Source organism: Melanerpes formicivorus, unplaced genomic scaffold, assembly GCF_026170545.1.
Source record: "Melanerpes formicivorus ecotype bairdi unplaced genomic scaffold, bMelFor1.0.p_v2 SCAF_112, whole genome shotgun sequence".
NCBI lineage: Eukaryota > Metazoa > Chordata > Aves > Piciformes > Picidae > Melanerpes > Melanerpes formicivorus.
In genome coordinates, this window is record NW_027142464.1 from 141,964 (window position 1) to 166,488 (window position 24,525).

At 47.5% G+C, this 24,525-nt stretch overlaps 2 protein-coding genes across 8 annotated transcripts in view; one reads left to right on the top strand and one right to left on the bottom strand.

Moving 5' to 3' along the window:
- Positions 1-14,986, top strand: part of MPP3 (MAGUK p55 scaffold protein 3) — a 34,006-nt gene extending 19,020 nt beyond the window's left edge. For 2 of the 7 annotated variants that reach the window (XM_068166991.1, XM_068166996.1), the window contains exons 11-19: positions 1,522-1,586; positions 3,332-3,352; positions 4,731-4,772; positions 5,358-5,519; positions 7,658-7,738; positions 7,950-8,043; positions 9,682-9,790; positions 11,462-11,584; positions 12,936-14,985. In XM_068166991.1, coding sequence (XP_068023092.1) covers positions 1,522-1,586; positions 3,332-3,352; positions 4,731-4,772; positions 5,358-5,519; positions 7,658-7,738; positions 7,950-8,043; positions 9,682-9,790; positions 11,462-11,584; positions 12,936-13,115 — 877 coding nt within the window. In that variant the 3' untranslated portion in view covers positions 13,116-14,985. Of the gene's footprint in view, positions 1-1,521; positions 1,587-3,331; positions 3,353-4,730; positions 4,773-5,357; positions 5,520-7,657; positions 7,739-7,949; positions 8,044-9,681; positions 9,791-11,461; positions 11,585-12,932 lie in introns of all 7 variants that reach the window. The other 5 variants (XM_068166992.1, XM_068166993.1, XM_068166989.1 and 2 more) reach the window with 3 other exon arrangements.
- A 159-nt stretch (positions 14,987-15,145) lies between these two features.
- On the bottom strand, positions 15,146-24,478 carry LOC137455863 (ras-related protein Rab-18-B-like). Its single transcript, XM_068166997.1, has 7 exons — positions 24,303-24,478; positions 24,168-24,223; positions 23,919-23,980; positions 22,139-22,211; positions 19,953-20,071; positions 17,781-17,847; positions 15,146-16,922 (listed from the first exon to the last, which is right to left on the bottom strand). Exons 1-7 carry the CDS (start codon positions 24,365-24,367, stop codon positions 16,747-16,749), a joined length of 618 nt encoding a protein of 205 aa, XP_068023098.1. The 5' UTR covers positions 24,368-24,478; the 3' UTR covers positions 15,146-16,746.
- Positions 24,479-24,525: the final 47 nt, after the last annotated feature.

Consider the following 24,525-nt stretch of genomic DNA (forward strand, 5'->3'; position numbering starts at 1 on the left):
CCAGCCTTGTTGCCCTTCTCTGGACACGTTCAAGTGTTTTGATGTCCTTCTTAAACTGAGGGGCCCAGAACTGGACACAGGACTCAAGGTGCGGCCTAACCAAAGCAGAGTCCAGGGGCACTATGACCTCCCTGCTCCTGCTGGCCACACTATTCCTAATGCAGGCCAGGATGCTATTGGCCCTCCTGGCCACCTGGGCACACTGTTGGCTCATATTCAGGTGGCTGTCGATCAGCACCCCCAGGTCCCTCTCTGTTTGGGAGCTCTGCAGCCACTCCGACCCCAGCCTGTAGCTCTGCATGGGATTGCATGGACTTACTCCACTAAATGAGTGTTTCTTTGCAATACTTGGAAAACCCTGCCTGAACAGCTGTATCCTTCCTCCTGCGCACGCATCATGTGCGTACCAACAGATCCTTCTGTACTGCAGGCCTGTTTATCTTTTGTTCCTTTTTCAGTTTGCAAACTATATTTCAATGTAGGCAAGAATACAGAAATTGTTTCAGTGTCTTGTTTCCCCTGAGTGACTGTGTAAATGGCTGAGCATCTCTTTTATTCTGTTACAAACGTTGGAGGATGAAAAAAGCGGGGTAGGAGGGGGCGGGTGGTAAACGCACCTGGGAAGAAAATGTAGTTTCCTTTGCCAGCAGTGAGGTGTGTTTGGTGTCTGGATTTTGTGCTGGGTGGTTGGGGCTTTTTTTGGTGGTGTGTTCTTCAGGCAGAGCCAGGGAGGGGTTTTGAGCAAATGTAAGCCACCCAGGAGGTTAAGATTTGAGCTCTGGTCCGTGATTTTAGCACTTCAGAAGCCGTGTCAATTCATTTGTTTAGCAGTAAGCAACAGAGAACTTCAGAATGATCTGGAATTCAGTGGATAATTTTTCAATCTGCATAGTTGCAATGATCATTTTGGACAAAGGTTATCTACTTCTGAGTTCTTATTGAGATTAGTTTTAGGATTGTGGCAGACAGGAATTTTGCCTGTCTTTTGTAAAAATGGCAAATAAAAACTGGATTCTCAGCAGACTTAGAACAGAGTAGAGTGGAATGGTTGTTGCTTTCTTAATTTTGTGGGGAGAAAAAAGGTAGGATGAGGAAAAGGAAATTGGAGGGGGGGGGGGAAGAGACTGATAAAAGTAACGTGTTACTGACTTCTGTGCTGTGATGGATCAAAGCCATCTTAGTGGCTTATCAGGAACAATCTGGGATGGTCATAGCTTCAAAGAACGTATTTTGAAATGCTGCATCAGAGATTCATTGGAGTCATTGGAGGTGTTCAGGAGGAGACTTGCTGGGGTGCTTGGTGCCATGGATTAGCTGTTTGGGTGGGTTGGATTGGTTGATGGGTTGGACGCGATGATCTTGAAGGTCTCTTCCAACCTGGTTTGGTTTATTCTATTCTATTCTAAATAAAGTTTATTCTATTCTGTAGTTTAAGGGAGAGCATTTTCAATGCTGTTACATGCTCCAAATTCTTCAAAGCTCAGAGTTTATGTGGCTAACATGTAATTACTTTCTGTGTAGACGATTGACCTACAGAAGGACAGTGGGCACTCTGCCGCAGCCCAGGACTGTGACAAAGCCGTTGTGTAAGTCTGCTCTGTTCCTCCAGTGCTGTCTTGGTGTGATGTCTTAGTTGATGCCACTCTCTCAGTATCTTTCTGTTACTTCAATAATGTGCTTGAATATGCTTGTGTGTCGTGTGCCACTGATTGATTTGTGTGGATGCAAGCTGCCGCATGAGAGGATTTGGTTTGGAACTTTATCAAGTGATGCTAGTGCTTAATGCTCTTTAAAAAAACATGACTGTCCCTCTCCTTACTTTACTGTTCCTGCTGGCCACACTGTTCCTGATGCAGGCCAGGATGCCACTGGCCCTCTTGGCTGCCTGGGCACACTGCAGGCTCATGTTCAGCCTACCATCAGCCAGCACCCCCAGTTCCCTCTCTGCCTGGCCGCTCTCCAGCCACTCTGCACCCAGCCTGTAGCACTGCCTGGGGTTGCTGTGGCCAATGTGCAGAACCTGGCACTTGGATGTGTTCAATCTTGTACCGTTGGATTCTGCCCATCTGTCCAGCCTGTCAAGGTCCCTCTGCAGAGCCTCTCTACCCTCCAGGAGATCAACTCCTGCCCCCAGCTTGATGTCACTGCAAATTTACTGCTGATGGACTCAATGCCCTCATCCAGATCATCAGTAAAGATGTTAAAGGGCACAGGGCCTAGCACTGATCCTTGGGGCACACCACTAGTGACTGGCTGCCAGCTGGCTGTGGCACCATTCACCACCACTCTCTGGGCTCGGCCCTCCAGCCAGTTCCTAACCCATTGCAGTGTGCTCCCATCCAAGCCATGGGCTGACAGCTTGGCCAGCAGTTTGCTGTGGGGGACAGTGTCAAAGGCCTTGCTGAAGTCCAGGTAGACTACATCCACAGGCTTCCCCACATCCACCAGGCAGTCACCTGGGCATAGAAGGAGATCAGGTTGGTCAGGCAGGACCTGCCCTTCCTAAATCTATGCTGGCTGGGCCTGATCCCTTGGCCATCCTGTAAGTGCTGTGTGATTGCACTCAATATGACCTGTTCCATAATTTTGCCTGGCACTGAGGTCAGGCTGACAGGCCTGGAATTCCCTGGTTCATCCAACCGGCCCTTCTTGTGGATGGGCACCATGTTGGCAGCTTTCAGTCATCTGGGGCCTCTCTGGTGAGCCAGGACTGCTGAAAAATGGAGAGTGGCTTGGCCAGTTTATCTGCCAGCTCTCTCAGCACCCTAGGATAGATCCCATCTGGTCCCATGGACTTGTGGGGATCCAAGCGGCTGAGGTGATCTCTAACTACCTCCTCCTGGAACACAGGGAACTATGCTACTCCCTGGCTCCATCTGCCAGCTCTGGAGGCCAGCTGTCTGGAAGACATTCTGTCCTGCTATCAGTGAGCTTCTGACCTGTAGTGCATTCCACATCTCATGAAAAGGTTCAGGTGTTCTTACGCTGCTGCAAAGAGGGGGGAAGACAGCATTGCTAATGCGAACGAAGCTTTTCCTAAGTAGGTTCCATTACATTCAGTGTTAGGAGGCAGATAATTAGGATTGCTACTGAGGCATTTTCTCAGATGTTCTGAAGACAGTTGGGCTGATAACTGGTTAAAATACTGAACTTCAGCAAGAAAGTCTTTATTTGATTGATAAGGGTACGTTACTGTATATTGTCTTAAGCCAGAAAAGCCTGTTAAGCCAATCAGCCCGGTAGAACGTTTCTTTCCATTCCCTCTAATTGTACTGTATCATTTGCCAGTCTTTTAACATCACACCAACTCTGCCTTTCATGCTAACTACAGATGATCAGTCTTCTGATAAAGGTAGGTACCCTCCTAACAAATTTTCTCTCTGAATATAAACAAACAATGCATTTCCTTGCTAAGCCCACAAGCCAAAGGAATAGCAGATGTAGCTTGCTCCTGCAGCAGTTTCTTCCCCACTTATTATTTAATCTAATCTAATTTGAACTGTTGACAGAGGTAATACATGGCAAATTTACTCCCGGTTCAAGAGAAAAGATTGGCTTCTGATATGCATGGACATCTTCTATACATTTAAAAAGTTGCAAGTTAAATGTAGTCTTTGTGTTTTCTTTGTTCTTCTGCTTGCTTTCAATACAGAAATATGGGGGCTTAACATTTCAGGGCACCTGTATCGATCCAAGTTTATTTTCCTTCACTGTTACTTGGATCGATTCATGTGTGACTTGCATTATGAGCAAGGGTGAGCTCCTGCAGCTTGTGACTGGTACCACAAGCCTTTGCACATATCATGTATTTTCTCTTCCATTCTGCATGCTGTTAACTTTTTTTTTCCACATTAGACATAATTCTTGGGAATAATATTCCAAGTCCCAGTGTTCCATCAGCTTCAGTGAAAGTACTCATCCTACTCTGTAATTAGCTGACTGTGGCTGGTATGCCCTATCCAAGTACAAGTGTGAAACTAAAGCCTACCTTTCAACCACAGAGAACAGCTCTGACCTTAGCTATGGATAGGTGTGTATTGCTGCTAGTATCTTCTGTTAATGTAGGCACAATGTTTGATGAGTATACATTAACATTGCTTGATTACATACCTTCATGAAACTGTTCATTAAACAAAGCTCTTTCTCTGGATTGCTACATTTTGTTGAAAGATTTAAGCTGCATTATGTATTTTTGTCTGGGGTTAGGCTTGTCCCAGAGCCATCCACTTCTTAAAATGAGTAGAGTTCTTTGGTTATTGCAGGGCATGGCACAGGTGCCTACATTTTAACAGGCAGATTGAGGAGGTGGGTTCCTTTGTTTAACATAGATTTGTGTGTTATTTTCTAAACATGCATACAACAGAAGCACCAGATCCTTACCTTTCTAATAAAGGATTAATAAGCAATAAGTTAGTCAAAATGATAGTATTTAGAAATCCTATTTCAGTCATGTCTGATCCCCTTCTTTCAAGACTGAATGGTATTGAAATCTCAGAAGAGATGCTTACACGATCATACCCACTCAGAAGTCATTAAAAACACTGCTAGCAAGGCACATAAGTTGTGTGTCATTAATACAGGATATAAATTTTCCCCTTTTCCCCCTGGTGAGCCAGACTGGTAGTGCAGGCAGAGTTTAAGATACCTCCTTCCTCTCCTCTCCTTGCCCTTTCCCCTGTGCCCTTCCTTCCTGCCTCACCTTCCCCCCCAACTCTGCTTCTCATTTACAGAAGATTGTGACTGTGAAGGATACTTCAATGGACAGTACATAGGTGAGAAACAAAAATCCCTGTCTTATTCCCTAATACCTCCCTGGGTGGGGGTGGGTGGAGAAAACAAAACCAAAACCTCACACACTTAAAAAAAAGCACTCTCAGTTTAAAAACCAAAACAGCTTGTTTACATTAATTAGATGAATGTTAACTACATTACCTCTATGCTGAAGTGCAACCGGACTTTGGCATGGCCAACGCTTGGCAGGTCAGGGTGGCAGGAAGGGTGCTTGGCTTTCTATGTGAGATGCAAAGTTTTCATCTCTAAGATAGAATAAATAGAATAAACCAGGTTGGAAGAGACCTTCAACAAGATCATCACACGTCCAACCTATCAACTAATCCAACCCACCTATAAAGGACACTGCTGCACACTGCAGACTTGAACCCATGACCCTGAGACTAAGGGTCCCATGCTCTACCAACTGAGCTAACTGTGCTCCCCTCAGCATGTGGGCACTGATTTGATTATTTGGAAAAACTGCATGTAAATCCTATTCAAAACCACAGTGACTAAAAACTGAACAAGCTTGAAAACTTCAGACAAGGGAAGAGGGTTTAGCATCTTTTGGTTTCAATCTGCAGCTGGCTTACGAAGGAGCTTTAGATTAAGCCGTAAAGAGAAGAACAATCTGAATGAAGGAAAGCAAGCCGAGCAGGCAGATGCAGCAGAGTTCCTAACGTATGAAGAAGTCACAAAATACCAGCAACAGCCTGGTGAACAGCAGAGGCTGGTGGTTTTGATCGGTAAGCTACGCGATAGGTTCAGTACGTTTCACATCTCTCACTTTTCCCTCATCGCTCGCACTCTGGGAGGTGTTCCACTGATGTTTAGTTTGGAGTTGTTTTTCTCCTTCTGGTGCCTTTGGGGGGTTTTTTGTTCATGTTTGGTTGTTTTGTTTGATTGGTTTTGTTTGCTTGTTTAAAAAAAAAAAACAAACCCGGTTTTCCATTTGATTAACAACAACAAAACCAAACCAAACTAACTGACCAAATCCTTGTAAAACTAGTCATATCACAGTATCACAGTGTAACTTAGGTTGGAAAGGACCTCGAGGATCATCGAGTCCAGCCTATCAACACAGACCCCATGACTAGACCATGGCACCAAGTGCCACGTCCAATCTCCCCTTGAACGCCTCCAGGGTCGATGACTCCACCACCTCCCTGGGCAACCCGTTCCAATGACGAATGACTCGCTCGGTGAAGAACTTCCTCCTCACCTCGAGTCTAAACCTCCCCTGGCGCAGCTTGAGACTGTGTCCCCTTGTTCTGGTGCTGGTTGCCTGGGAGAAGAGACCAACCCCTTCCTGGCTACAACCACCTTTCAGGTAGTTGTAGAGGGCAATGAGGTCACCCCTGAGCCTCCTCCAGGCTAAACAATCCCAGCTCCCTCAGCCTCTCCTCACAGGGCTGTGTTCAAGGCCTCTCCCCAGCCTTGTCGCCCTTCTCTGGACATGTTCAAGTGTTTCAATGTCCTTCTTAAACTGAGGGGCCCAGAACTGGACACAGGACTCAAGGTGCAGCCTAAACAAAGCGGAGTACAGGGGCACTATGACTTCCCTGCTCCTGCTGGCCACACTATTCCTAATGCAGGCCAGGATGCTATTGGCCCTCCTGGCCACCTGGGCACACTGCTGGCTCATATTCAGGTGGCTGTCGATCAGCATCCCCAGGTCCCTCTCTGTTTGGGAGCTCTCAGCCACTCCGACCCCAGCCTGTAGCTCTGCATGGGATTGCCGTAGCCAAAGTGCAGCACTCGGCACTGGGACTTGTTGAATGCCATCCCATTGGCCTCTGCCCATCTGCCCAGTCGGTCGAGGTCCCTCTGCAGAGCCTTTCTACCCTCTAACTGACTAACATCTGCTCCTAACTTGGTGTCATCTGCAAACTTGCTGATGACTGACTCGACCCCCTCATCCAGATCATCAATGAATATGTTGAAGAGGACAGGGCCAAGAACTGATCCCTGGGGGACACCACTGGTCACTGGCCGCCAGCTGGATGTGGCACCATTCACCACCACTCTCTGGGCCCAGCCCTCCAGCCAGTTCCTAACCCAGCACAGAGTGTAGTGGTCCCATCCACGAGCTGACAGCTTAGCCAGCAGTTTGCTGTGGGGGACGGTGTCAAAGGCCTTGCTGAAGTCCAGGCAGACCACATCCACAGCCTCCCCACGTCCACCAGACGGGTCACCTGATCATAGAAGGAGATCAGGTTGGACAGGCAGGACCTGCCCTTCCTAAATCCATGCTGGCTGGACCTGAGCCCTTGGCCATCCTTCAGGTGCGCAGTGATTGCCGCCAGGATAATCTGCTCCGTCACTTTCCCTGGCACTGAGGTCAGGCTGTCTGGCCTGGAGTTTCCAGGTTCCTCCATCTGACCTTTCTTATGGATGGGGACCACCTTGGTCAGTTCCCAGTCACCTGGGACCTCACCGGTGAGCCAGGTCATGTAGGACTCCTCAGTGTTCTGTTTCCCATTGGTTCTCACGCACATGCATGCTTACACTGTCAGAGTAAGTAGTGAAAAGGTAGTTAGAAATACCTAACAAAGTTTTGCATGCAACTTCAACTCAGTATGCTTAGCAGGTTTGTGTTAAGGCAGTGTCCCAGGATGTCTCAAGGATAGCTCATAAAACTGCCTGCTACCATCACAGACTTTCTGGCTTGGTGCTGACACAGGTTTGTAGGCTGCTCAGGGACTCAGGCTTCTTCTCTGATGGTGTTGCTCAAGCACCTGGCAGGTTATAAGGTCTCTTTATGTGCAAGTGTCTTTAAGCACACTTCTGTGCCATAGTTTGTGTGAAACGGATGCTTGTGTGAAATTCCCTGTGCAGTATTTCATTCCACAGAGAAATCTGTCAGTCAGTTTTGTTTCATCAGGTTGTTTGGGGGCCAAATTAAGTGAGCTCAAGCAGAAGGTTGTGTCAGAGAACCCACAGGAGTATGGTGTTGCCGTTCCACGTGAGTAAAATTTACTGACTTCTGCATGCTGCAAATGTATTCCATAAATGCTGAGTGTGTTGCTAGCTGCACTGATGGATGGTCATCTGGTTATTGTTTATATGCACATCTCAGAAGTACTTGAGATTGGTTTTTGTTTTCCTACCCTGTATTTGCCCTTAGTAGCAGAATAGATCACCACATAACTTGGCACATGTGCACTTTTTTCTAGATACAACCAGGTCAAAGAAAAGTCATGAGAAAGAGGGAGTAGAATACAACTTTGTCTCTAAGCAGTCATTTGAGACAGATGTGCAGCAAAACAAGTGAGTTGATTTTAAACTCCTGGCATGCTTGACTGTATTTCAAAAATACTGCTAGTTATGGTGTATCATAGTATCATAGTATCAGTCAGGGTTGGAAGGGACCACAAGGGTCATCTAGTTCCAACCCCCCTGCCATGGGCAGGGACACCCCACACTAGATCAGCCTGGACAGAGCCTCAGCCAGCCTGGGCTTAAACACCTCCAGGGACAGGGCCTTGACCACCTCCCTGGATAACCCATTCCATTCCAGGGTTTCACCACTCTCATGGTGAAGAACCTCCTCCTCACATCTAGCCTGAATCTCCCCACCTCCAGCTTCATTCCATTCCCCCTAGTCCTATCACTACCTGAGATCCTGAGAAGTCCTTCCCCAGCCTTCCTGTAGGTCCCCTTCAGATACTGGAAGGCCACAATGAGGTCACCTTGGAGCCTTCTCTTCTGCAGACTGAACAGCCCCAACTCCTTCAGTCTGTCCTCATAGGAGAGGTGCTCCAGCCCTCTGATCATCCTTGTGGCCCTTCTCTGGACACCTTCCAGCACCTCCACATCCCTCTTGTAATAGGGGCTCCAGAACTGGACACAGTACTCTAGGTGGGGCCTCACCAGGGCTGAGTAGAGGGGGAGGATCACCTCCCTTGACCTGCTGGCCACACTTCTCCTGATGCAGCCCAGGATCTGATTGGCTTTGCGGGCTGCAAGTGCACACTGAGAGCTCCTGTTGAGCTTTTTGTCCACCAGCACCCCCAAGTCTCTCTCCTCAGGGCTGCTTTCCAGCCAGTCACTGCCCAGCCTGGATTTGTGCCTGGGATTGCCTCGACCCAGATGCAGGACCCTGCACTTGCTCCTATTGAACTTCATGAGGTTGGCCTGTGCCCACCTCTCCAGCCTGTCAAGGTCCCTCTGGATGGCCTCCCTTCCCTCCAGCCTGTCTGCTGCACCACACAGCTTGGTGTCATCAGCAAACTTGCTGAGGGTGCACTCAATGCTAGCTGTGTCAGAAGGGTTTGACTTTTTAGGTTAAAAACCTCTTTGGGCTGTTAGCATTCACTCAAATTTAGTAACAAACAGTTTAGAAACAACACAGAACTGGTAGGATCACAAGCTAAAATTTAGCAGTGTGATTAGTCAGAATTGAACCTAGTGAAAGCAACATATCTAGCTGGGCCTATTTAATCATCATTTAATATGATGAGTAACCAGTTTTATTCATAAGTCCACTCTCAGTGGGTTGGAGACTGAATCAATGGATCTGAAGGGCTTTAATATTGAATGTGTTTCCTGAAAGCATAGATTGATGGGTTTTTTTTGGCTAGTTTCCCAGAAGAAGAAAGCATTTGCATCCATCTCCTTGCCAGCTTTGTTCTAGTCTCAGAGAAAAACCTCCTATGTCTTCTATTAGGCTTAAACATCACTCAGCTGAATCAATGCAGCTTCTTCCCCTCTTGGTCAGTAGTGCTGAAGGGCTGTTAGTGGCATTGCCACTAAATAACCAAGAAGGGGAGGGGGGGGAAATAAGCAGGAAAAAGAATGCCCTCTTCCCTCCTCTTCCCTCCCCTTCCCTCCATTTGACTACTGTGATTGCAGGAAGACTTTTTAGTTCTATGTTCTTTATGGATGGTGTTTATATTGACTTTTTAGATTTGTGGAACATGGAGAATACAAAGAAAACCTATATGGTACAAGCCTTGAGGCAATCCGGTCTGTGATGGCTAAAAAGAAGGTTTGTTTGGTGGATGTGGTACCTGAAGTAAGTTCTGCCGCTTTTAAAGCAAGCAAATATTTCTTCACCAGGTTACCAGCCTAAGTAGCTGATGTTGTTCACTGTTTGTGGTCACTTGCCTTGCAAAGAACAGTGATGCTCTCAGAACCTGTGTTTCATAGTATCATAGTTTCATTCAGGGTTGGAAGGGACCACAAGGATCATCTAGTTCCAACCCCCCTGCCATGGGCAGGGAAACCCCACATTAGATCAGCCTGGCCAGAGCCTCAGCCAGCCTGCTCTTAAACACCCCCAGGGATGGGGCCTCGACCACCTCCCTGGACAACACATTCCAGGGTCTCACCACTCTCATGGTGAAGAACCTCCTCCTCACATCTAGCCTGAATCTCCCCACCTCCAGCTTCATTCCATTCCCCCTAGTCCTACCACTACCTGAGATCCTCAGAAGTCCTTCCCCAGCCTTCCTGTAGGCCCCCTTCAGATACTGGAAGGCCACAATGAGGTCACCTCGGAGCCTTCTCTTCTGCAGACTGAACTACCCCAACTCCTTCAGTCTGTCCTCACAGGAGAGGTGCTCCAGCCCTCTGATCATCCTTGTGGCCCTTCTCTGGACACCTTCCAGCACCTCCACATCCCTCTTGTAATAGGGGCTCCAGAACTGGACACAGTACTCCAGGTGGGGTCTCACCAGGGCTGAGTAGAGGGGGAGGATCACCTCCCTCGACCTGCTGGCCACACTTCTCCTGATGCAGCCCAGGATCTGATTGGCTTTCTGGGCTGCAAGTGCACACTGAGAGCTCCTGTTGAGCTTTTTGTCCCCCAGCACCCCCAAGTCTCTCTCCTCAGGGCTGCTTTCCAGCCAGTTACTGCCCAGCCTGGATTTGTGCCTGGGATTGCCTCGACCCAGATGCAGGACCCTGCCCTTGCTCTTATTGAACTTCATGAGGTTGGCTTGTGCCCACCTCTCCAGCCTGTCAAGGTCCCTCTGAATGGCCTCCCTTCCCTCCAGCGTGTCTGCTGCACCACACAGCTTGGTGTCATCAGCAAACTTGCTGAGGGTGCACTCAGTGCCACTGTCCATGTCACCCACAAAGATGTTGAACAAGACAGGTCCCAGGACTGATCCCTGAGGGACTCCACTTGTCACTGGCCTCCACTGTTTCTAGCAGACAGTTTTATTGCTGGCTAAGTGGAATGGCATCTTCAGGAAGCACAGCAGTGTTTGCAGTTCCTGGGTGCCTAAAGCATAGTATAGTATCAGAGTATCATAGTATCATTCAGGGTTGGAAGAGAGCACAAGGATTATCTAGTTCCAACCCCCCTGCCATGGGCAGGGACACCCCACACTAGATCAGCCTGGCCAGAGCCTCAGCCAGCCTGGCCTTAAACACCCCCAGGGTTTCATTCTTATTTCTTCCTATTGCTTCTGAAGCAAAAGGAAGTGTTGTAACTCGTGCCAGTATATCCACTCTTAATCTCTCCATACTGTGAGTTTATCTTTGAATTTTTTCCTTCCTATTTTGTGGGTGGACTAGGAAAAAAGATTTCCTTTTGAAAGCAAAAAGTTGACGTGGTCAGATGTATATTATTGCACAGGACTTTACACCAGAGTGCACACTAGTGAAACTGTTGAACCCAGCTTGAGTAGATCATTGATGTATAACCAGGAAAAAAAGCAAAATAATCATCTGTTCACAGGCAGTGAAGCACTTGAGGACTCCTGAGTTTAAGCCTTATGTTATCTTTGTGAAGCCTCTCATTCCAGAAAAGAAAAAACAGGTCTTAAAGTCTCCCGTGTCAGAAGAAATCTCAGCCCCCCTTGTAAGTATTCTAACCTTAATGTCTGTTTAGATATGAAGGAAGTGTTTGGAGTGGCATTTCTGCAATATGGAAGAGCTCTTTTCCCATGCTAGCAAGGGTCAGTGTGTGGCTCTAAGCGGGTCCTGTGCACATAGAGTGAAAGGAACTTTAGCTGGAACTGCAGATTAAGGCTCTCTGACTCCTAAAACACCACTCTGTAATACAAAGCAAAGTGCGTGTCTCCTCGCTGTACATCATTCAGAGGCTGCAGCAGAGGGATAGGATAGGATAGGATAGGATAGGATAGGATAGGATAGGATAGGATAGGATAGGATAGGATAGGATAGGATAGGATAGGATAGGATAGGAGAGAAGAGAAGAGAAGAGAAGAGAAGAGAAGAGAAGAGAAGAGAAGAGAAGAGAAGAGAAGAGAAGAGAAGAGAAGAGAAGAGAAGAGAAGAGAAGAGAAGAGAAGAGAAGAGAAGAGAAGAGAAGAGAAGAGAAGAGAAGAGAAGAGAAGAGAAGAGAAGAGAAGAGAAGAGAAGAGAAGAGAAGAGAAGAGAAGAGAAGAATAGGACAGGACAGGACAGGACAGGACAGGACAGGACAGGACAGGACCAGGTTGGAAGAGACCTTCAAGATCATCAAGTCCAACCTATCATCCAACACCACCCAACCAACTAAACCATGGCACCAAGCACCCCATCAAGTCTCCTCCTGAACACCTCCAGCGATGGTGACTCCACCACCTCCCCAGGCAGCCCATTCCAATGGGCAATCACTCTCTCTGTGTAAAACTTCCTCCTGACCTCCAGCCTGAACTTCCCTTGGCGCAGCCTGAGGAAGCTGCTGCTGAGCTCAGACAAACTTAATTGTTTTACATTTCTGATGAGCAACCCCACCAAATGGTAAGGCCATTTTATGGCCACCTTTTCCTGATGCCTTCAGAGTTAACACCCGCTCAGGTACATACAACAGACAGCACGTGGATGTCTTATGAGGCCCAAACCTAGACCAGCTGCAAACTGGCGCTGTGTAAGTGCAAAGAGAAATAGCAGGAGTGCATCATGTCATTAAGCTGAACTGAAATGTGTATTTAACAGAGCTTTGTTCATTTGGTAAGTTTTCATGCAGGCCCTTAAAATTAGTGAGCTTGAGGACAGTGGTTCCAGCATTCATTGTCAATTTTGGAGTGACTTCCAAGTGTTAGCTTAGGCAGCATGCAGCGTCACCAGTTGTAATCTCTTCCCTACCTTTTCTTAGGGGTATCAGCTCTCCTTTCAAAGTTAATTCCTTACTGTGCTAATAAAGTGCTAGTAACTTTAAAACAGATGCTGTAAATTTCATGCCATCTTCTTGCATTGATCAGCAGGATGAAGAACAGCAGGAAATTATTCATTCAGCAGCTTTCATTGAAGAGCAATACGGTCATTTAATTGACACTGTGCTGGTGAAAGAAGATCTTCAGAGTGCATGCAATCAGCTGAAATCTGTGTTAGAGAAACTAAACAAGGATGCATTTTGGGTGCCAGTCAACTGGGTGAGGTCATAGCCTATCTGTTTAAGGGAAAGAGTGTATAAAAATATCTTGTGTGTGTGTGTGTGTATATATATGACAAATTCTCTTCCAAATTGCTGGTCTATCTAGAAGGTAATAAAGACTGAAAAGGAAAACAACACAGTCAAAATGTGACCTGACCTTCCTGAATGAAAATCTTAAATGAGCAGCTGTCACTTCAAAGTGAACACTCAGAATAAACAGACCAGTAAAATACTGGAGTAACTTTTAGACTGTAAGTAGTGCATGTTGCACAGGGAAGGGTCACAGAGGGCCTACATTCCAAAGCGTTTGAAGTAGTGCTAGAGCACTAACCAGCTGGGATTTTCATCCTTTCACCCCAACTTTCGTAGCTAGAGAGTTGAGGCAGCCAAAAAAGGTACTTTTTAGAAACCAGTATGCCTGCAGAATAAGCTGCTTCAGCTAGGTGGGAAGGATGACCTTGGAAGGGTGCTTACTCCACCTCAGTTCCTCAAAAGTTCAACTGGCTGTCAGGCCAGCAGAACAGATCCCTTCACTCAGGATCTTCAGTTGCAAATCCTTTACAGTTAGACCCTAAAACTAGGCCAGTGTAAGCTGTAGGTCTCTTGGTGGCTGAGATACAGTTCTCTTCTTGTTTGTCCCCACACTTCCCAACACTGCCAAGATGTCTTGCGCAGCTATCATGCTAATCAGCCAGAGCTTGCGCTCACTTTCCTAATCTCTTCCTCCTGATGCAGGACAAATGTTACCCTGTGAGCAGGAGACTTTTTTAGTCTGCCTGACAATAACTCCTCCTGCTGAAAGGAGGCTGAAGTACTAAGTAGCTGAGCCCAAAGGTCATATCATAGTGTCATAGTATCATTCAGGGTTGGAAGGGACCACAAGGATCATCTAGTTCCGGCCCCCCTGCCATGGGCAGGGACACCCCACACTACATCAGCCTGGCCAGAGCCTCAGCCAGCCTGGCCTTAAACACCTCCAGGGACAGGGCCTCGACCACCTCCCTGGACAACCCATTCCAGGGTTTCACCACTCTCATGGGGAAGAACCTCCTCCTCACCTCCAGCCTGAATCTCCCCACCTCCAGCTTCATTCCATTCCCCCTAGTCCTATCACTCCCTGAGATCCTGAGAAGTCCTTCCCCAGCCTTCCTGTAGGCCCCCTTCAGATCCTGGAAGACCACAATTAGGTGACCTCAGAGCCTTCTCTTCTGCAGACTGAACAGCCCCAACTCCTTCAGTCTGTCCTCATAGGAGAGGTGCTCCAGCCCTCTGCTCATCCTTGTGGCCCTTATCATCATCCTGCCAGCAGCTATGACTACTTTTTCCAAATCAGGTGAAAGTTTCCAGGGCATCTGCTAGGGCCACATTGTCCTGCAGGAATCTTGACTATCAGAACAATGTGTGTGTATTTCAGGGGTTGAATATAGAGGATGTTTTCAGTTGGGTGTCAGTAAGAAAGTGCAGAGGGATGATTCTGGAAGTGCCTATGGAAAAAAAAGTTGTAGTGTACAGGTGCAGGTTAGCTTACAGCATTTTGTCTGCCACTGCCTGCTGAGATCAAATCTTTCCTATGTACTCTGCCTGTTAAACTCTCCCTTTTGGGGCACCAGTCTTCATGGTGTTAAGAGGAGGATATTACTCTTTTTGCAAGGCATTTAGCAAAAGTAACAATACTGCATAGTGAAAGCACATTTCTTATATACAAGTGTCACTGAGTCTACATTAACTGAAGCACAAACAGTTGTGTAGGACAGTTACCTGCATCACCTTTCTCTGGGTTAGCTTGGTGGTACTTAGGTGTTTTTAATCTATATAGTACGTGCATGATCAGTCAGGGGTTGTGTGTTTGGGTTGTGTTGTAATAAACACCTTAATTTCTCTGGAATGGGATAGAAAGTGTGTCAAGTTTAAAACATGCCCATTGTTGGCTGCTTCCTCCAAACAGATAGCCATGTTTTAAGAGTGTGCTAAAACCCTGTAATGGGTTGGGGCAAACCCCCTCCCCACCACGGGCAGGAATAATGACTCAGACAAAACAGATTGCAAAAGTGATGGAAAGTTTACATAGAGAACAGTGAGTGCGTGCAGAGACCTAGAGACACAGTGACAAGAAGAAATCCCAAAACAGACCCAGAGAGATCCCATCCCCACCTGAGGGTGCACCCAAAACCCCCAGGGCTCCTCCTTCCCGCTAGTCTCAGCTGGCCAGATCTGAGACTGCCCATCCCCCCGTGGGGGAGATCTCTCCCCCAGTTACCAGGTGGCGGAGAGGAAGGAAAGAGGAAGTGCCAGACCCCGCCGTGAAACTTATAGTGGTGCAAGGGATTATGGTAGGAAATAACCTAATTTCCTGTGTCCACCCACTGGGCTGGACTTCTGGACACAGGAAACACCCCTGTAGCAGAGGGCACCCAGCCCAAACTACGACAAACACTACTTTATTTTGCCCTTTCAGACAGTATTGAGAGCTTAAGGAGGAGCAGACATACAAAGATGCTTTCCTCGTTCAGCTGTTTCTGCTAAGTACAACCCACAAGAAGCTATGTCTCAGAGGGGGGGAAAAAAGGGTACAATTACAAACAGTAAAGCCTGTGAACATCTTAAATTCCTAGACAGCAGAAAAGCCTGCCTAGGATTTCAGTGGCTTCCAAAACGTGCAGTGAAAAGTTGGTAGAGACCTCCTGAAATCAGGTTCCACTTCCGTAATGTAAAAGCAAGCTGGTTCTCCTGGTAGTCTTACTGAGAAACAGAACATTGAGGTTTATTGTTGTGCCCTAACTGAAATGAGTGTTTCTGCTTAGATTGTCTTGGATTTTCTTTAGGCTAAAATGTTGGCAATATTTAGTGAGAACATCAGAACAGAGCAGCAACAAAATGCAAGTTCAGCAAAGCAGCCACCAGCATTAAGGCCACAGGGTTAGCCCTTCAACCCAGACTTCTAACTTCATTTTCTTCTAGAAAATGCTTCCCATGCTCCCTTTTACAACTTCCTAATAGTTGTGTTTTTTCCACTCTTTCCAACCACTCTCAGAATTCTTTGGCTCTTAGGTAGGTTTTCAGTCCACAAGCCTCCTCAGACATACCTTGGTTTCCCAACATCGTTTTTGCTGTTCTGCTTGCCTCTGCTCTATGAACAGAATGAACACCTTTTGTGGCTACTGACATTTTGTATGTGTAAGGCACAGGTACATATATACTTGCAAATGCCTGAGCTACATAAATTTGTGCTGTCTTCCCCCTTCCCCATACACACAGATCCCCTCCACCGCCTTTTGGTGAATACTGCAAGCAGACATTGGCTTTGGTCAGCGTTTCCCTAAGAGCACGTTAAGGGATGTACCTTTATCAGAGCTTCTGGCCACACCCTTTCCCTTAAGTATGACTTAAGGTAGTCCTGTCTTGAGTCAAACTTGTGCCTACCTCGATGATTCTTTCACAGCACTAACAGGCACTACCACCTAGGTAAAGCCATCTCTTGGCTCAAGATGTAAAAGTGTAACTCTGAGGACAGAAAGTAGCGACAGAACAGCTGCCGTGATTAAGTAAGTGCAAGCAATGATAACACACTGCAAGGCACAGACTGGTTCCTGGGAAGCCCACCCCCCTTTTTAAAAGTTCCTGCAGAACAGCCACCTGTAGATTTAAGAAAGTGGACAGTATGCACCACATGAGCTTCCATCCTGCTGTGCCGAAGATGTCATCAGCTGGACTCTGCGCTTCTCTGCGCTTTGCTCCCAAAGACCTGGTGTCTGTAAGATCTTCAGGACTAGCTCCTCAAAGGCATGTTGCACTCCATCCTGGGTCTTGGCACTGGTCTCTGGTGGAGGGGGAAGAAAGGGAAGGGAAGAATTTTATCTGATTTGCAGGGACTATCCCACTTTGTAATACATTCTTTGGGACCAGAGAGAAGATGCTTTTCATTGTTTTGAATGAATCCACCTCCTTCTCCATTCTCCCTTAAAGGCATACTTAAGTTAACTCTGACAAACAGAAATGTGCCCCAGTCTGAAGCACCTAATTTTTCCACCTCAGAAATTTCCACAACTGCCCCTTCTCCCTGTAAGGGAGAAACAGAAATGGTTCCCAGGTTGTGACAGCAAATTTACACTACAACGACAACAAATTTACACTACAATGACAACAAATTTACACTACAACGACAACTCAGCTGGGAAGCAAAGAATGCAGAGGGAATTGCGTGGTTTTCACTATGTATTTCTCTTGGTTCCTTCTGAAAATCTCCTCAGGGAGCTCCACTTCCTATTGAAGAAAAAAAATCCAACCAAACAAAGCTCCCACACCATTTGTGCACCATCTTTGTACCTTCGTACTGCACACCCGATTGGTCTGACAATACTGTCTCGTGTGGCTGCAGCAGCAGCTTGGAAATGAAACAAGATGCCCCAAGGTCCTTGCTGACATCAGTCAGGAGAAAAAAAATGCCAATCTTAGGGGCTCTGAATTGAAAAACCATCCTGCTAGTTTCAAAAGAATATAAAATCCATGCCTACACATCATAGGAAGTAAATGGCTGGGTTTCAGAGAAAGGTACCTCCAATTGCAGCCAGTGCAGAGCAGCTCTGAAAAACAAAACCTACAGCCATGCTGATGAACTAATGCAGCCAAAGGAGCTGGTGCTAATGAGCTGGGAGCTTTTGGCACAAGGGTGACATACCTATGAAAAGCAGAGAGCGTTTCCTAGCAAACTGGAGTCCTTCTGTTCTCTCCACCTCACGATCGGGCTGCAGAGATGAATGAATCATAGAATAGAATCAACCAGGCTGGAAAAAGAACCGAGAGATCATAGTATCATAGTATCATTCAGGGTTGGAAGGGACCACAAGGATCATCTAGTTCCAACCCCCCTGCCATGGGCAGGGACACCCCACACTAGATCAGCCTGGACAGAGCCTCAGCCAGCCTGGCCTTAAACACCTCCAGGGACAGGGCCTCGACCACCTCCCTGGACAACCCATTCCAGGGCTTCACCACTCTCATGGTGAAGAACCTCCTCCTCACATCCAGCCTGAATCTCCCCACCTCCAGCTTCATTCCATTCCCCCTAGTCCTGAGATCCTGAGAAGTCCTTCCCCAGCCTTCCTGTAGGCCCCCTTCAGATACTGGAAGGCCACAATTAGGTCACCTTGGAGCCTTCTCTTCTGCAGACTGAGCAGCCCCAAGATCATCAAGTCCAACCTATTCCTAATCTCTAGCACCTCCTGACAACTAAACCATGGCTCCAAGTGCCACATCCAGTCCTTTTCTGAACACCAACAGGGACTACACCACCTCCCTGGGCAGCACATTCCACTGGCCAATTACTCCTTCTGTGAAGAACTTTCTCCTCACCTCCAGCCTAAACCTCCCCTGGCACAGCTTGAGACTGTGTCCTCTTGTTCTGCTGCTGCTTGCCTGGGAGAAGAGACCAACCCCCACCTGGCTACAACCTCCCTTCAGATAGTTGTAGAACGTGAAGAACATGACTAAAATAAGTTACACTTTCCACTTTAAGGAAGTCCCTGGAAAAGCACTGGCATCCTGCTGAAAGAAAGTCTATCAAACTATGTAGTCATCAGCAACTGGATCTTCCAGCTCTACAGATAGGTCCCTGCTAGGCAGGTTGTTAGGGGGCCAAACTGAACAGCAGCAACATCAAATCAGTAGGAAATTAATGTGTTGCTATCTTCTGAATCAACTAGGACCAAGATGCATGCCAGAAGGGCAGTTCTGGTAGTCAATAAGCTGAAAACCTTTATTAGAATAAACCTTTATTAGAATAAACCAAACCAGGTTGGAAGAGACCTTCAAGATCATCATGTCCAACCCATCAACCAATCCAACCCACCCAAACAGCTAACCCATGGCACCAAGCACCCCAGCAAGTCTCCTCCTGAACACCTCCAATGATGGCGACTCCACCACCTCCCTGGGCAGCCCATTCCAATGGGCAATCACTCTTTCTGTATAGAACTTCTTCCTAACATCCAACCTGAACTTCCCCTGGCACAGCCTGAGACTGTGTCCTCTTGTTCTGGTACTGGCTGCCTGGGAGAAGAGACCATCATCCACCTGTCTACAACCTCCCTTCAGGTAGTTGGAGAGAGTGATAAGGTCACCCCTGAGTCTCCTCTTCTCCAGGCTGAGCAACCCCAGCTCCCTCAGTCTTTCCTCACAGGGCTGTGTTCCAAACCCCTCACCAACTTTGTTGCTCTTCTCTGGACTCGTTCCAGCAAGTCAACCTCCTTCCTAAACTGAGGGGCCCAGAACTGGACACAGTACTCGAGGTGTGGCCTAACCAGTGCAGTGTACAGGGGCAGTATACAGTCATCAAAGGATCTGAAAATTGACAGAATGGGAAAAGGGCAGAAGAGAACCTAGTTCAGAATAGCCCCACGTGGCAAACATCTTGTAGCAGAGCAAGAGTGAAGTATCTCACTCTGCAACATACATCTAAGATATGTCAAAACATCCCAGAAACATACATATCCATGACTGCATCTAGCAGCCACACAGACTGGCCACAGTCTGGCCAAAAAGCAAGCTGTGCTGTTGCACTGCACCGAGCTTCAATTGTACATAGCAGTTTTTAGGCAGAACTTCACACTACCTAAAGAGAATGTCCAAGCAGTTGCATCTCTCCAGAAAACTTCCATTAAAATCTTTAACAAGATCTGCTGCTAAAATGACCTAGGGAGCAGCAGCTGCCCAGCCTAGGTTGCTCAGGGACGGAACATAATGCCTCCCCACACTACAGTTGTGTTTGTTTCAGCACTTACTTCACATTTATACTCTATCATGACCAACCTACCTGTCAAAGAGTACCAAAGAATGCATTTTTCAAACTGACCTTGTCAGTTTTATTGCCAACTAACATCTTCACAGTGTTGCTTTTGGTGGTATACATTTCCAGCTCGTTTAGCCAGCTCTCTAGTCCAGCGAACGTGTCTTTCCTTGTAACATCATACACTGGTAACAGAGGAAAAGGTGCTTAACATCTGTATCACAGTCTCACAGTATCACTTAGGTTGGAAAGGACCTCGAGGATCATCAAGTCCAACCTATCAACACAGACCCCACGACTAGACCATGGCACCAAGTGCCACGTCCAATCTCCCCTTGAATGCCTCCAGGGTCGATGACTCCACCACCTCCCTGGGCAACCCGTTCCAATGACGAATGACTCGCTTGGTGAAGAACTTCCTCCTCACCTCGAGTCTAAACCTCCCCTGGTGCAGCTTGAGACTGTGTCCCCTTGTTCTGGTGCTGGTTGCCTGGCAGAAGAGGCCAACCCCTTCCTGGCTACAACCACCTTTCAGGTAGTTGTAGAGGGCAATGAGGTCACCCCTGAGCCTCCTCTTCTCCAGGCTAAACAATCCCAGCTCCCTCAGCCTCTCCTCACAGGGCTGTGTTCAAGGCCTCTCCCCAGCCTTGTTGCCCTTCTCTGGACACGCTCAAGTGTTTCGATGTCCTTCTTAAACTGAGGGGCCCAGAACTGAACACAGGACTCAAGGTGCAGCCTAACCAAAGCAGAGTACAGGGGCACAATGACCTCCCTGCTCCTGCTGGCCACACTATTCCTAATGCAGGCCAGGATGCTATTGGCCCTCCTGGCCACCTGGGCACACTGCTGTAGAGTCTTGAACAATGGTTACTTCATTATGGCAGAACTTGGTCCTCACTAGCTGACACACATGCACACTCCCACCCCCAAAAGTAAAGAGCAGTATTAGGGCATTTCAGAGAGATGAATCAACCATATCCTCTTCCCAGAGCTGGAACACATTGGCTGTGCTCACCTAGAGTCACTAAGGACAATGCAACACAAACATCTCTGCAATAGATCTGCGAGAGAAAAATCATACTTACCTGTCTTACACCTGTTACTAGTTTGGAATTGGATGACAAAAAATGTTTGTCACCTCACTGAATATGTAAGTAGGCACAGGAGCTGCTGCTGCAAACACCTGTTCCGAGCAAAATGCGACTGGGTGACTGATAACTTTGTAACTGCATTCACTTAATTGCTAAGGTTAAAAAGCTCACATCACAGAAAGAACATTGTGTACAGCAAGGCGTTTAGCCTTTGCAACCCCTAAGAGTAAGAATCCCTTCTTCTAACTGGAGCTGTCAGGCAGAAAGTGAACAGCCACCCACTACCTGGGATACAAACTTCATGTCTTACAGTAGTTTCATAGTTTCATTCAGGGTTGGAAGGGACCACAAGGATCATCTAGTTCCAACCCCCCTGCCATGGGCAGGGACACCCTACACTAGATCAGCCTGGCCAGAGCCTCATCCAGCCTGGGCTTAAACACCCCCAGGGCTGGGGCCTCAACCACCTCCCTGGACAACCCATTCCAGGGCTTCACCACTCTCATGGTGAAGAACCTCCTCCTCACATCCAGCCTGAATCTCCCCACCTCCAGCTTCATTCCATTCCCCCTAGTCCTATCACTACCTGAGATCCTGAGAAGTCCTTCCCCAGCCTTCCTGTAGGCCCCCTTCAGATATTGGAAGGCCACAATTAGGTCAGTCATGGGGGATTTGCACCTCAGCTTGTGTTACTCTCCTCTAGACTGCAAACTCAGACTCCTGAAAGGCAGTGGAAAAGCAAGTTTTGGATTAGGCTCCCAAACTCTGGCTTGTCTTTAGTGGCATGCTTGCAGAAAGGAGGTGGAGCAAGTAGAAGGGGCTGAAATCCTACAGCAAGAGTTTCTGGGGAGGAAAAAAGACCCTGATCTGCCTTATTACCAACAGCTCACCACATGAATAACTACAAAGCTAACAATTCAGCCACTCAACAGCTTGCAGTGTGACAACTTGCATCTTTAATTTAAAGTAACTGGAAGAAGCATTATGTCCTGCCACTGGTTTTGTGTGCTCAGCATTTGAGCTAATGATGAGTAATGTTGGAAAAACTATACTTGCACCTGTGATTTTTCTCAGGCAACCTCCTTTTGTAATGACATGTGCATTCAGTAGTAATGAAAACCACACTTTTTTGTAACATTTTTTCCACCATATACCTCCTACCTAAAACAACCCCCTGTGCTCCTCGGTAATAACTGGGAGTCAGCGTTCTAAAGCGCTCCTGTCCTGCTGTGTCCTACAGAGGAGAAAACAAAACAAGACAAACAAACAAAAACAAACCACACCCCACCCCCCACCCCCCCACCCCAAAATCAAATATGTTCAGAACAAAACAAGGTATTCTAAACTACACAGGGCCAGGAAAGATATGTGAAACCAACAGCAGAACAGACAGAAAACACTAGCAGCAGCAAACAACGTAAGAAGGGGCAGGAAAGCACGGAGAAGACTTGACTGAAGGTCCAAGTGATATGTGCAGATAGTTGTAACCTAAGTGAGACTGCAAGAAAGTCAACCAGACTCAAGAGAAACACATGAAGGGCTGCAATCCAACCAGCTAGGCTTAATAATCAGAGGGAGAAAATTAACTGGTTTTCCAGTGAGAGACTCTGCAGGAAATGAGACACAGTGCTCCCCAAAATGTTCATTTGCTCCTCCATGGCAGGAAAGGAGAATCCAGTTACAAAGAACTACTTTAAGTTTGCTAGGACTCCAAGCAGATAAGGCATTTAACATTTCAGCAGTATGTGTCACACATTCTCAAGAGTCTTCTCCTGAGAGCAACATGAAATTCAAAACCCCTCAGAACAGACACTGAAGAAGCAAACGAATTGCACCAATAAAATATACTTACATTTATGTACAGGCTACACTCGAGAGAGCAACAGCTACATTGTGATTTATTTCTTCTGTGTTACAAGCAGCTAAAATCGACACTATTTCCTTCATTCAGGTCATCATTGCCGAGGCAAGTGTACTCCTAGGCATCTATGCACACATTGACACTGCAGGAGAAGCCTCTTTTTGACCCCGATGCACCTTACGGGCATTAAAGTTCGTGCTTAGCGTTGTACGACTGCGCTGTTTCTCCCATCACAATCAGCAGTTTCTCCTGGCGGTATTTTACAGAGTGCTGCCCTGGTGCCTTTTCCAGACACACAACTTGTCTAAGCTCTGGCCTTGCTTTTGATTTCACAGCAAGGAGACACACCCCACGCAATTATTAAGACAAAGGTATCTTGGTTATTGTGAGCACAGCTTCTGCTGGAGCCCGGCATGCTCACAATACAGCCAATAAATACTCCTCGCTGGCTAGGGCAGTGCTGCCTAGAGCCTCTTGCTCTACGTTCTGTACACAAAGTGTAAACAAAACCAAGAAAACAATTCAAGTTTCAGCATTTATATTACATATATTACATATGTGCTCTCCTTCCAACATTCCCAATTACTTAAACAGCAATGGCATGTTCTTTCTCAATACCTGTTACTACAGATGAAAACTCTCTGCCTTCTAGGGCTCTTTCATTCTATTTAGAATGATACACGTGGTGATTTAATATTGCAAATAATCCTGATCAGACAGTTGCAATGTGATTCCCCGGGGTGCAAGCGGTGGAAATAGAACATCAAGAAGTTCAGGACAAACACTCTAGTCTGCCAGTAAATCTAAAGCAACTTTTCAGTTGTTGTGGATCAAGTCTATTATTTTTTTCTCCCCATGGTTTTAGCCAGAATAAAGGACATGGGCTGTTTCTGGTAGCCTATACACATAACCCCTAAAAGAAATCGTGCAGCTCCTCACACAGAGCTTCACTTTTCTGCAGGTTGCTGGAGTGCTGTCCTGGGAGTGCTTTTGGGTGATAGGGGAATGAAATGCCTTTCCTGCAAGGCTTCGCATCTGTCGGCAACAACGCTACCCCTATCTGCCCGAAATAAAACCTACCCATATTGCAAGCTGCACTGCGTGACCTCCTACCACCATTTTCTTCACTTTAAAATCAACACCTAAGAAGTCAGAAAAAGAGGAAGCTCGTCAGAAGGGATTGGCAGCCGCCCCCCCCCCCCCTCCCCCTCCCACCAAGCGACGGCTCGGTCCCGGTCCCGTTCCCCGCCGCTGCCTCTCGCCGACGGGACCCAGACGAAAACAAGCGAAAATGTTCCCGGCTCGGGGACGGACGGATTCCGGGCTCACCGATGGTGGGTTTCAGACACGGCTCAAAGGCACCGTCAGTGAATCTCAGCAGCAGGCTGTGGGGGAAAGAAACCGAAACCTCAGCTGAGTGTCGAGAGCGCCCGGCCCGCCCGGCCCGGCCCGCGCAGCCCGCACCTGGACTTCCCCACGGCGCTGTCCCCGACTAAAAGCAGCTTCAGGGTGAGGCCTGCAGCGTCCATCCCCTGCGCCGCGGAAACAGAGCGCGGCAGAGGCAGCCCGAAAATAACCGCAAGCTCCTTTCCCCGCCGCCGCCACCCCGAGGCTGCCGGCCGCCGCCGCCAGCACCAGCTGACGCTGCTCCGCCCAGCAGGCGGCGGCCGGTGCCGGACGGGGCGGG